The sequence below is a fragment of the Corvus hawaiiensis genome, chromosome 15 (assembly GCF_020740725.1).
Source record: "Corvus hawaiiensis isolate bCorHaw1 chromosome 15, bCorHaw1.pri.cur, whole genome shotgun sequence".
Lineage (NCBI taxonomy): Eukaryota > Metazoa > Chordata > Aves > Passeriformes > Corvidae > Corvus > Corvus hawaiiensis.
Genome location: NC_063227.1, coordinates 936,435 through 948,586, shown reverse-complemented (window position 1 = coordinate 948,586; position 12,152 = coordinate 936,435). Strand labels below are relative to the sequence as shown.

Sequence of the window (12,152 nt, the reverse complement as noted above, 5' to 3'; positions counted from 1 at the left end):
CTCTCTGCTCCCCAGAGACCACTTAGAAATCCAGTTACAAACTGCTGCATTCTGTGCTGAGGAGCACAAAATGCTCCTGGAAACTCCTGGGTCAAACCTCGCTGCTGGAGCAGAACGTGCAGTGTCCTCCACTGCTGACTTTGTGAGCATTTAAATCTAAATAAATCCCTTTTCCTATGGTTTCTCCAAACTCAGCAGCTCTATTGCCAGGGCAACACTGAGTTGTTTTTCCTGTGCACTGAAGTTTGCTCATGCTGTGGCAAAAGAAAACGTTATTTTTAAGAGTTTAACACCCAGGTGATCACCCTGGAGAGTACCTAATTAGGCTCATTGGTAATCAATGCCATTGATCTGCATGGACACAGGACAGGGGCTCCTTCCTGCTCTTCACTGACTGAAGCAAACACCAAATCCACCCAGTGAATTCAATTTTAAATGTGATTTTGTTTCAACATGAAAGTTTCTATTTTAGTAAGTGAACATCAAAAATAAAGATTAGGAAAATCAAACACCTTTTTCAAAATTTAAGGAAAATTTAATCAATATGCCTTAAATTATTTTACAGTAACTACAATACTGACGAGCATAACGTTTTCCAAATGGTGTTTTCCTTGGAAGTACTGCGAGAGAGATTCCTCTTCATCCAGCAGAATGTGCACCATGAGGGAAGGAACCTCTGTCGAAGTCCTTCAGAAACCCCAGTTAACATAAAGCTACAGACACCCCAGTGTGGTCATGTTTCAAGTGTGACAGAATTACAGATCCCTTTCACTTTTAAGCATCTGTTTTCTACTTCATAATTTAAGTATCTTAAGTCCTGAAATACTCTCATAGCAAATGAACAAATAACTGAAACTGAAGAGCTTAGGAGGATGTTGGTTAAAACACAGGAAATACTCTAATTACTTTTGTTCATTTGTGCATTTTTGGTGAGAGGGGTCAGGAAACAGCTTCCTCGTTCCTGCAGATTTATCCAGAGTCCCCCAAATCCACAGCAGCTCCTTTAACTGTTTTGGATAAAAATCTACCAATTTATAACTGCAACCCTTCGCCCTCCCCTACAAAACAAAACGAACAAAAATCACAACCCTCAAATAAACAACCAAAAGTTACTTTTTTTCTAAAGGTCTAGGAATGGGAAAGAAATCACAGGAACTTGATAAGCATGAACATGTATTAAAGCTCTGGACTCCCCAGGTCATTGAAAACAGTATTCAAAGTCCTAAAAAAGTGAACACGAGACATTTTCCATTGTTCCAGGTGATTCAAACAGGTCTAAGTTTCATGATAGCAACACGAGACAGTTGTTTGCAGCTGTTTCTGGTCCATGTTCCAAGCTGGGATTTTCCTTTTGGCCCCCTGGAGTCCCCCAGAGTCTGTTCAGAAGACGGAGATGAGGGCGAACACTCCATACAGCAACGCACAGGGATAGGCTACGAGCAGCTGCTGGCCCTCCATGGCTAAGGCAGAGATAAAGATCTTGGAAGCAGAAAAGCTGCACCAGCCAATAATTCCAGCCGTGAGAATAATCCCCATCATCCCCCTGGGAAGGCAGAAAGAAGAGAATTCCTGTGAGCCTCGTGTATATCCACCTGTAGGAGTCACACCTGGACTCATCCAACAGCGTGTGCAGGTTCTGGGATGAATTGTAGCATTTGGCAGTAAATGAAATATTCCCACTAAAAGCACTGGGAAAGCACTGGCACAAGCTGCCCAGAGCAGCTGTGGCTGCCCCATCCCTGGAGTGTCCAAGGCCAGGTTGGACAGGGCTTGGAGCCACCCGGGACAGTGGAAGGTGTCCCTGCCCATGGCATGGGGTGGGACTGGATGAGCTTTTCCAACCCAAACCAGTCTGGGATTCTAGAATTTTAGAACAATATCAGTCAATTATGACAGTAGAAAGCCCCCTCAAAATTAACTCTGTGCATATGAAATGTCAAAGCAATGAGTAAAAGAACTGTGCCAAGCTGTTTCTTTTCAGTCTCTAAGCTCACAGAGCTAAGAGGAATCATTCTCATTTTCTTCTATTTGTAAAATCCTAATTTGCATCTTCAATAATAATTACTTTTAGACTTTACAGGTACTGAGACCTGTCAGATTCAGAGCTGGCTGAAAACAAACCTGAGATTGCTCTTGAAGTTTACGTATTCAAAAGATGTTAATTGACTTAGAGGTAAAGCCAGGATTCACCCCCCTTTCCCCAGTAAGTACCTGAAGCCATTAACAATTAATTCTTGCCCTTACTAAAGATTCCTGTCATATTCAAACTACACACACCTTCAGCACTGAACGTGAAAATTCCTTTCAATGATTTCCTTCCCATCTCAGGAGGAATCTCTGCCCAAGGTACAAATGCAAGCACTTACTGCAGTGAGAAGACGATGGCGAAGGAGGAGAGCAGGATCATGGGCAGCAGGCAGTAGCCCAGCACGCTGGCCACGCAGCCGAAGGACACCCCGGTCATGCTCATCAGGTTCAGGAGGCAGAACATGCCCAGGCAGCCGATGGCACTGATCCCATACACGTACCCAAACTGGATCTTGCCAGCCTGCAGCCGGGCACAGGATGGGGTCAGGGAGCAGATCTACCCACCCTGGGACACAGCGGGTGGTGGGCACAGGCACTGCCCCCAGCCCCCTCACTCCCATGCCACAGGGAGTGTTTCCCCCAGCACACCTCACGCTCCAGGAGCCTGGAATTTCTCCTGTCTCTATGGATTTTAATGAACAGGTTCTGATCTGATTGTTATTCTCTGATCTCAGCCCAGGAACTGTTCAGGGTTTAATCAAGGACTTCTCATGCTGATTGATTACTTGCAATAATAATCTTTACAGAACTGGTGTGTAAAGACAACAAAAGCGTAATTCAGGAACTTTTTGACAAACCCAGAGCTGAAGTCCTTTAATTTGTGGCAGAATGCACAAAGTTACAGCACAGGGAAAATTATTTTAAAAATCCCAGAAACAGCTGAAGCTGAGCTGCCAAGCACTGGGTGGGAGCTCAGGCTTAGCTCAGGGAGATTTTAAAAAGCCAAAGCCAAACTTTGCTTGTTCACAAGCACAAGGGAAGCATGTGTGGGTTATGTCTGTGTGTTTAGGTCATCTCCTGGTTTTCATCTCCTGGTTTCTGGCTGAGACTGATGCTTCCCTTACAGCACCTGCCAAGGCACCCCTGCAGGACATGGGGCTGTGCAGCTTCCAGGGTGTCCCCCTCCAACAGCTTCCAAACTGAACGTACTTAGACCCAGCTCTCCTGTTCCCCAGGCAGCACAGGAAGCAATCACACCTGCTGCGACCTTTGTGCCAGGCTCAGCCCACTTCCTTTCACTACATTCCATGGATGTTTTTAAAAAGCACACAGGAGAAATAAATTCTTAGAAAAAGAAAATTCAAACATATCTATTATAAACATGTTCATTAATTTGACTGGCCTAGTTTCCATAAATAAAAGTTACTTACTAAAGTAGGTTTGAAGTCCCCTTGGTACCAAAGTGTGTTTTAACTGTCACAGCAATGTGCAATTTTAGGCAGAAATTAAAAGCAGTGCCTGAAGCATCTAAAGCTGAAACAGATTAAAACCCCTGAAGCTTTCAATGCCAAGGAAGAATTTGCTGTCATCTCATCATTGACACCCATGAGTCATTAAAGCACAATCTTATTCCAATTAAGCTCAATTAGAAAAACTTGTCAGGCTTCAGCAGTGCCTGGCCCATTAAACAATACAAACAGTGTGAAAGCAGGTTTGCTCCAGAGTGACCTGACACTGCAAGTCACACCTGATGTGTCAGTACTCATCCATCCCAGCAGTGTGAGAGGCCCTGGTGCCTCTTCCATTCACATACAAATGGCTGTCCTGTGCAGGGCGAGGAGCTGGACTCTGATGATCCCTGATCTCTGATGATCCAGCTCAGGACACCCCATGAAAGGGATGTGTTTTCCTGGCCTCCACACCAAGAACTGCAGTAACCCTCCGGGTAATGCAGCCCCTGTCCCAGCGTTCCCCAGCACATCCCTGCCCAGCAGCCCCTCTGGCAGCGTCTCACCAGCAGCAGGGTGGCTCCAAAGGCCAGGCAGAAGACCATGGGCCCGGCCAGGTCCGTCTCGTTCATGATGCTGCCATCGGCCACCTTCAGGGGGTGCAGCACCGTTAGTGTTTTCTGCCAGATGTGGTCAAAATTGATCCCCAATTCTGCAAGTGAAGAGAACATGGATTTCATTTCTTCCCTTTCTGGCTGCCCCACTTGCTCCACTCTTTGTCTTCCCTGCTTCTGCACTTCCCATCTCCTCCAGATCCATGATGGGCACCAGAGAATTGAGCCATCCCCTCTTTCCTCCTGCTGCCTCCACACGTTCCGGGTCTCAAGTGCTGGCAAGTGCCCAGGTGGTTTCTGAAGGACCAGGTAAGAGCCCAAGCACAGAGTTCTGGGTTCACAGAGGTCCCTACAGCCCAGTTCCCTGATCCTGTTTCATTTATGCAAATAAAGTAATATTTTTAATAAAAAAGCCCTGAGGTTGGAAGGTATCATGCCTGGGGACAGGTGTGACAGATGCCTGTCTCACCTCCCAGTAAGAGTGAGGGTTTATTCAGCTGTTTGGAACTGAAAAAATAACAGAAATAAGCTGGAAACTGATCCCAGCAAGCCAGACTGTAGCTGAATATCCAGCCTGGCACTTTGCACGGGCTGTACTCCACACAGGCATTTCTGCAGTGTTTAGCATTCCTTGTTAGCAATGAAACATTCCAGGTCTAACCAAGAATCAACTCAAAGGACCTGCAGCCACTTATTTTACAAAGTGGGCAGTTACAATTATTGTTTGCAACAAGAGAATTATTAAGTGTTTTGTCACAAAGTCAGGTCTCCCAGTTAATTGAGTTAATCTGCCTCAGAGCAGCTGGTGTGAAGCAATAAAGTGAAATTTACAACTGCAGAAGTTCGCACAAGAACAAGGATTTCACATGCCAAAATACAGGTTAAAAAAAAAGCAATGAGAATTTCAAATTTACTGAGCACTACCAGCAGCAGGGAATCCACACACTGCTACCAACTTATCCCCAAACTAGGAGGCATTTTGGATTTAGGCCATAGCAAAGTTATACCTTCTAATAGCGGAGGCTCATCCTCAAAATTGCTTCCATAAAAAGACTGTGCTGAGGCTGGAGTGTAGCTCTGTGGTGGCTGGTAGATCTGCCCCGTGTAGGGCTGCTGATGTTGCATCATGTCAGGGGAGACAAAGCCACCCTGCTGGGGGTACTCGTAGCCTCCATAGTGCCTGCAAAGCACAACCCCACATTAGGGCACACCTGAGCTGCTGCTGCAACACCTCCTGCAAGGCAAAGCTTGTTCCAGTCAATACATCACAGCAAACCCTTCCTTCTGACTTAAAAAGTCCCATTACATGGTCCCATACCAGGTCCTCCATGAAAAAACCCAATCAAAGCCACCCTCTGCCCCAAACAGAGTCTTCAGGTATTCTTGCCACTAATCTTTCCCACGTCTAACCACAGAGATTTCCATAAACATCTCCAAAATCTTTAACTATGGAAATAGAAAGAAGGAAAATGCAGAACTCCTTGTGTTAGCAGAAGCCAGCCCCAGCACAGCCCCGTGATCCTGTCCAGGTCACAAATGGCACTGACCTGCTCCGTCCATCTCAGGGATCACACGGAGGGACCAAAGCCCTCAGCCCGAGGCTGGATGTTCACACAGGATCCCCCCTGACCCAGGAACACCCACCACACCTCCCTGCTGCAGCCTGGGAGTCACCTGGACATTGCAGGCTCAGTTAGGTGACACTAATTTCTAGTCCCCAAGTGAGTGACTGGAGATGGAGCGGCAGAAGAACAGTATTTCTTCTCCCAAGGACATGCAGATCACTCACATAATTAAGATTATTCATGCAACTTGTCCTTCAATCATCTAGCACTTGCTCTAAAATCTACCAGGCAGAGAATTCAACACAAAATTCCTTCAGGTCTCCATTTACAGACAGTGAGTTCAGCTCTCCCTCAAACAGAGCAACTGGGACTCATTTACAGAAATCAGCAGTTGGCTGAAGTGCCAAACCTTTCCTGGATACACAGACTGTCCCAGAAGTATCCTAAGGAAGCCTAAAGGAGAGCTGGAGAGGGACTTTGGACGTGAGCCTGGAGTGCCAGGACAAGGGGAATGGTTTCCCGCTGCCAGAGGGCAGGGTTAGATGGCATATTGGGAAGGAATTGTTCCCTGGGAGGGTGGGCAGGCCCTGGCACAGGGTGCCCAGAGCAGCTGCGGCTGCCCCTGGATCCCTGGCAGTGCCCAAGGCCAGGCTGTTCACTGGGGCTTGGAGCAGCCTGGGGCAGTGGGAGGTGTCCCTGCCCGTGGCAGGGGTGGCACGGGCTAAGAGTTCAGGTCCTTCCCCCCGAGATGCCGTGACCCCGCGGGCCCTGCGGGGCACACGAGTTACTTGCTGTACGGCCGCCCGCTGTAGTCGTAGGGCTGCGCCTGGTCCTCGATGCTGTAACTGGTCTGAAAGAACTCGGTGTTGAAGCTGTCGAACCCGGACATCGCCTCCTCTGCAAGAGAACAGCGAGGCGGGTCCCGACCGCTCCCGAGCCGGCACCGCGCGGCTCTGCGCGCTGACCCTCCCGCCGCTCGGCCCCGTCGCGGCCCCGGGACCTCCCGCGGGCCGTGCGCTGCCCCGGGGCGCCGTCCGCCGCTCCGCCCCGTTCCCCGGGCTCCGGCCCGTCTCTGCCCCGCGGCCCCGGCCCGTCTCTCCCCGCGGTCCCGGCCGGCCTCCCCCCGGGGTCCCGGCCCCACCTGCGGCCCCGGCCCGGCCCCACTCCCGCCGCCGCGGCCCCTGCGACGTGTCACGGCCGCGTCTCCACTTCCGGGACAGGGCGCGCGGCTCCGCGCATGCACGGGACCGGCCCCGCCTCAGCCCCGGCCCCGGCCCCGCCTCAGCCCCGGCCCCGCCTCAGCCCCGGCCCCGCCTCAGCCCCGGCCCCGGCCCCGCCTCAGCCCCGGCCCCGGCCCCGCCTCAGCCCCGGCCCCGCCTCGGCCCCGGCCCCGGCCCCGCCTCCGCCTCAGCCCCGGCCCCGGCCCCGCCTCAGCCCCGGCCCCGGCCCCGCCTCAGCCCCGGCCCCGGCCCCGCCTCAGCCCCGGCCCCGCCTCAGCCCCGGCCCCGGCCCCGCCTCAGCCCCGGCCCCGCCTCGGCCCCGGCCCCGGCCCCGCCTCAGCCCCGGCCCCGCCTCAGCCCCGGCCCCGCCTCAGCCCCGGCCCCGGCCCCGCCTCGGCCCCGGCCCCGCCTCGGCCCCGGCCCCGGCCCCGCCTCCGCCTCAGCCCCGGCCCCGGCCCCGCCTCAGCCCCGGCCCCGCCTCAGCCCCGGCCCCGCCTCAGCCCCGGCCCCGGCCCCGCCTCAGCCCCGGCCCCGGCCCCGCCCTAGCCCCGGCCCCGCCTCGAACAGGGCCCGGCCCCGCCTCGAACAGGCCCCGGCCCCGCCTCAGCTCTGCCTCCACCAAGGCTAGGTTTAGCCCCCGGAAGTCGGTTTGCTTCAAGTGCAGCCTTTTCACTCCTTTTCATATGTCCACAAGAAATGTTTTCCTGAGGCCACACAAAAGCTTTGCTAGAGCTGTGAATCTTCTTGTCTTTATTACAGCCCGGCTGTTGGCCCACCCCTCACAAATAAGCTGCAGGAGCTGGGAATGTGAGGGAACTGAGGAAAACATGACTGGCACTGTGAAGACACTCTCATGTGAAGAAGGTCCTTTCGGTGTCACTCACTGTTTATGCCCAGGGCTGGGGAAAATGATTTTAGAAGCCTTTAGAAGCCTGTTAATTAGAATTTGTTTTCAACTCTCTCATGTCCCAGAGCTGAGCACAGGGAAGAGCGACCGTGCTTTTCTGGCTTGGGTGGGCTTTGAGATGACAGGGAAAACACCGACTGAGGAAGTGTAGCTGAAACTTCAGAATGAGATGCATCGGGACTGCTGCTTTATCCTTGTTTTACACCTCACTGAAGGGGTGCGTGGTGATGAGGTTCAGAACTACACCAGAACCAGTTTCCTTCCCATATTTGATGTACCCTGAGCTCTCGCAGTCTCTTGGAGCCGAGCACCAGATGTGTGGGCACACGAGATTTCACAGGCCGAGTCCCTGGTTTAATGTTTTTCCTTTTTTAAAAATTCATTTTGGCTCAGGACACAGTTACAGTCATTTTGTTGCAAACTTGTGTATGTAATATTCTGCTAGTGATTACTGTATTTAAATGACAGCCCTGTTCCAAGCCTCTCCTGCAAAGCAGATCTTACGGTGCAGAGTCCGTGGTACTGCCGAGAACAGGCTCCCGGGAAATGTGTCACTTTGTAGAGCTGAATGGGATAACAGTGGAGAATTACAGCCATGGATAACAGAGATCAGTAACTGTGGCATAAGCTGCTTCATGCAAATTTATGCTTTAGGAGAATTAGTGTTTGAAGGCTGAGAAGATCCCAGCTTTCATGCAAGACCTGCACAGTGTGCGGGCTGCATCTGATGGCTGTGACTTAGTGCCACTTGTCTGAGCTGTGTGACTCGCTGCAGCTCACTGGGCAGGGAAATGAGACCCAAATCCCAGGCACTGGGCTGTGTAATTGGGATCTGCTGGGGAAACACTCTTTGTCGAGAAATCTGTTTGGGTTTTCTTAGATTATTAGAATTTCCTGACAGCTTAGGTCGAGCTTTCATTAATGAGCTCTCTCTGCACCAGGCATCTCAGCACTGCTCTAGGGAATCACGTGTAGGATGAATTCCCAGCCCTCCGGAGCAGGGTGTGCTCTGACACAGCCCGTGGGTTCAAGGGGAGGGCAGGCACTGCAGCTGCACAGCTGCTCCTTCCTGATGGCTCGGGAAGGGCAGCCCATGGACTGCCTGGAGCTGCAGCCTGGGGAGGCACCAAACACCAGACACCATCCCTTTGCTGAGGCACCAGCTCCAGCTGCACTGGTGGCTGTCACACAATGCCAGAATCCCATGCTGGTTTGGGTTGGAAAGGACCTGAAAACTCATCCCATGCATAGCCCAGATTGCTCCAGGCCCCACCTGGTGTTGAACACCACCTGGACAGGGAATTTGGGTGTTCAAGAGGTCTTGAAATGGCTCCAACCTGGGAAGAGTAGAAGTACTCATAAAAGTACTCACTTAGTACATGGGCTACACAGTGCTGGTGTCATGATAATGCTACCAAAGCTTCTTTTTAGCTGTAATGTTAAAAAGCACACTATAACTACACCAGTATTAATAACAGGATAATTTGAATCAGACTGAGAATAAAAGTATTAGTCAAAGAACTTTGGAGGAATGGGAGGATGGGAAAAGGGAGAGGAGGAAGATGAAGGTTGCTGAAATAGGCCTTGTTATGGCAGAACTTGAAAGGGAGGAAGGGAGTCCCTTGCAGAGGGGACACTGAAAACAGCGATTTTTGTTTGATTTTAATCCTTGGTTGCTGATGTGAGTGTCCATGAGGTCTCTGCCTGCCTGCACATGCTGCGTCTATTGCAGGGTCAGGGCTGTTTGTGTAGCAGATTGCTTTGTTGAACAGTGGCCATGGAATTCCAAAGGAGTTGTCAGCACACATGTATCAATTATTCTCCAGAATGTTCTCTGATGTGCAGTGATTGATATGGAGATCCCCCTTAATGTCAGCTTTTGGAAAGCTCAAACCTTGTGCTGTGTATGTGCTGTGGGTGTGGTGTTTGCCAGAAGGAGAAAAGGGATTTCCGTGCAAGAGCTGTGACCCCTCTCTGTGAGATACACGATGGCAAAAAGCGATGTCGTGTCTCCATTTGAGCCTCGCTCCGAGCCTGTGCTCACATCCTGAGCAGCTGGGAATGCTGCTCTTCCCCTTTGCTTGTTTTGGATGAAAATACATTATGCACTTGAGTTATGAATAAAAGATCAAGGGCAAATCTGTGTAATGCTTTACTCTGTATTTATGAATAAACCTGGCTTCATGGCACTCACGCTCTGTGCTGGAAGATCCTTTCTCAGGGATATCCAGCCATTTAGTGTTGCTTTATGCTTTTTCTTCAAAGTGAAAGATTTGTTAGGGCTTCCCATTCCCACATACTGCTGGATTTGAGCAGATGAGAATTTCACTGTGTGTAATTCACACTGCTGGATCAGGGATAATCTCTTATTTAGCTTGGTATCACTTGTTCTTGCCTGGCTTCACTTGCAGGGAGCTCAGTCTCTGGAGCTGAGTGATGAGAGGGCCACTCCACTCTAGGAAGGATACACCCCTGTTGGACAGGTGTCTGTCTGGGTTAAAGGGCTGGAACCCTGCAAGAGCCTGGAACTGGTTCATCTGAGGCTCTGTTTTTTGCCATGGATTGAGTTTGGATTGGCATTGATGTCTGGGAGCACCGGTGCAGAACACGGTTTCTGCTTCTCAGGGAAACCATTGGCCCTCATGAGAGGCCCAATCCAGACATTTCCTTGTTGCTCTGCCATGCCACCATTCTCAGAAACTGCCCTCTTCTCACTGGCCTGATGGAGTTCTGCCCTGGAAAACATTGCCTGGGCTCAGTACTCAGACACGAGCCTGATGAGAAGCACAGAATGTTACAGGGAACAGGGCTGAAGGATCCTTAGGTGGCACCTTGAAGTTGTTCCTGAATCAAAGTGCAAGCCTGGAACTGGAAGTACTGTTCTTCTTTCTCCCTTTTTTATTTTAGCTGTTGTGTGTAAAAATCACACAGAGCGATGAAAGTTCTCATGTGGCTTTTTAGGTGGAGTCTTATGTCCAAAGTCCAACTTGGATATATTTTTTCCCCAGAATTACTCCTTCAGTTTCTGCTACTTTCAATTGCTCCTTCTCCAAGCACCTCAAAACTCTCCTTGGTGTTTGTTGCTGATAAGCAGCTTCCACGTTTCTCACTATGTGTGGGTGACTTGATTTGAATTTCCAGCCTGCAAGTTCCCACTGGAGATGGGAGGTGGTACACACACACACTGCTACTACAGCCCAGCTAACACTGCCCTTCCTTTCTAGCACTAGTTGCTGCTGCTTTTCAGACACCTATTTCTAACACCCACCAAATTCAATAAAGTCAGTTGTTCCATGATTTCCTGAAAGGCCAATTTAGCACTTTGTCATAAGGAATGACCTCAGACCTCTGAATGATGTCACAGCATTCATGGATTGGCTTTCAGCACAGCTATGCTGGGACTTTTGGAACATACACTTTAAGCTCAGGCTAAATTTTCCCTTGCCTGTGCTGAAGGTTATGAAGGCATCTGTCAGAAATGAGAAGTGCTTCATCCTCCTCCCTTTGATGGATGCTGCTTTTCTTTTCCATCAGAACTGTAGCTGCTCCTTGGTCCTGACACATATTTTACATTTAGGTCACCATGTATTTGGCCCAGATTTTAAAGTTTCACTCTCTCAAGCTGCATTTTGATGGATTTGGCCCATGGCTTGTATTTAGCTGGGGAGCATTACGTGATGCTTTTACTACTGAAGTCATTTCATCAAAGGAAATTGTGTTACAGTGAAATAATTGGAATGTCCCATGTAAAGAAATAAGAGCAGGTGCTGAATTGCTTTCATTATTATTTGAAAAGTGCAGACGCATTTCTAAAGCTGTTGTGATTAAAATTCTAAGGTTTTTGTTCTTTTCAAAGGGCAGTTCTGATGATAATGTTCCAAAATGACTTAGAGCTTAGAGCTGTCTGTATTGGCTAATCACACAGAATCTGTGCCTGATGCTTGGCAGAGCTTGTCAGGAGTCACAGGTTTGGGTAACTCCTGCCACCCCCGTTCACTGAGCACCTGCACATCACACTCGCTGTGGTGTCCTGGCCCTCAGAGCACCGCCCGGCTGAGCTCCACCCCCAGCCTTGGGCCTTTGGTTGTTGACCTGGGAACATCACAAACGCTTCCGTGCTGGTTTGAACACCATCAGTTTTTACTGGGGAGAGGGAATTGATTCTTTGAGCCCGGCCAATATGGCACCTCTGCCTTTATGAAAATGGATTTTAATTAGATTGCAGCATATGAACTAGCATGGAAAATTAAAATATTTGCAAAAGTTGATGCAATTCTCCCTGCTTTGAACAGGGACAGCACTGTCAGCCCCAGAGGCAGCTGCCATTTCTTCTGGCTGGCCATGCAGATGTTAAATCCTGTCCGCACCAA

General features: G+C 50.1%; 1 protein-coding gene across 2 annotated transcripts; it reads right to left on the bottom strand.

The window, feature by feature from the left end:
• Positions 1–513: 513 nt before the first annotated feature.
• Positions 514–6,906, bottom strand: YIPF5 (Yip1 domain family member 5). Of its 2 annotated transcripts, XM_048320123.1 has the most exons (6): positions 6,797–6,906; positions 6,444–6,552; positions 5,098–5,270; positions 4,043–4,188; positions 2,367–2,548; positions 514–1,543 (listed from the first exon to the last, which is right to left on the bottom strand). In XM_048320123.1, the coding sequence occupies exons 2-6, from the start codon at positions 6,542–6,544 to the stop codon at positions 1,381–1,383; spliced, it is 765 nt and encodes a 254-aa protein (XP_048176080.1). In that variant the 5' UTR covers positions 6,545–6,552; positions 6,797–6,906; the 3' UTR covers positions 514–1,380. The 2 variants fall into 2 exon arrangements, with proteins under 2 accessions (XP_048176080.1, XP_048176081.1); XM_048320124.1 differs by lacking the exon at positions 6,797–6,906 and having other exon boundaries at positions 5,098–5,324; positions 6,444–6,505.
• Positions 6,907–12,152: the final 5,246 nt, after the last annotated feature.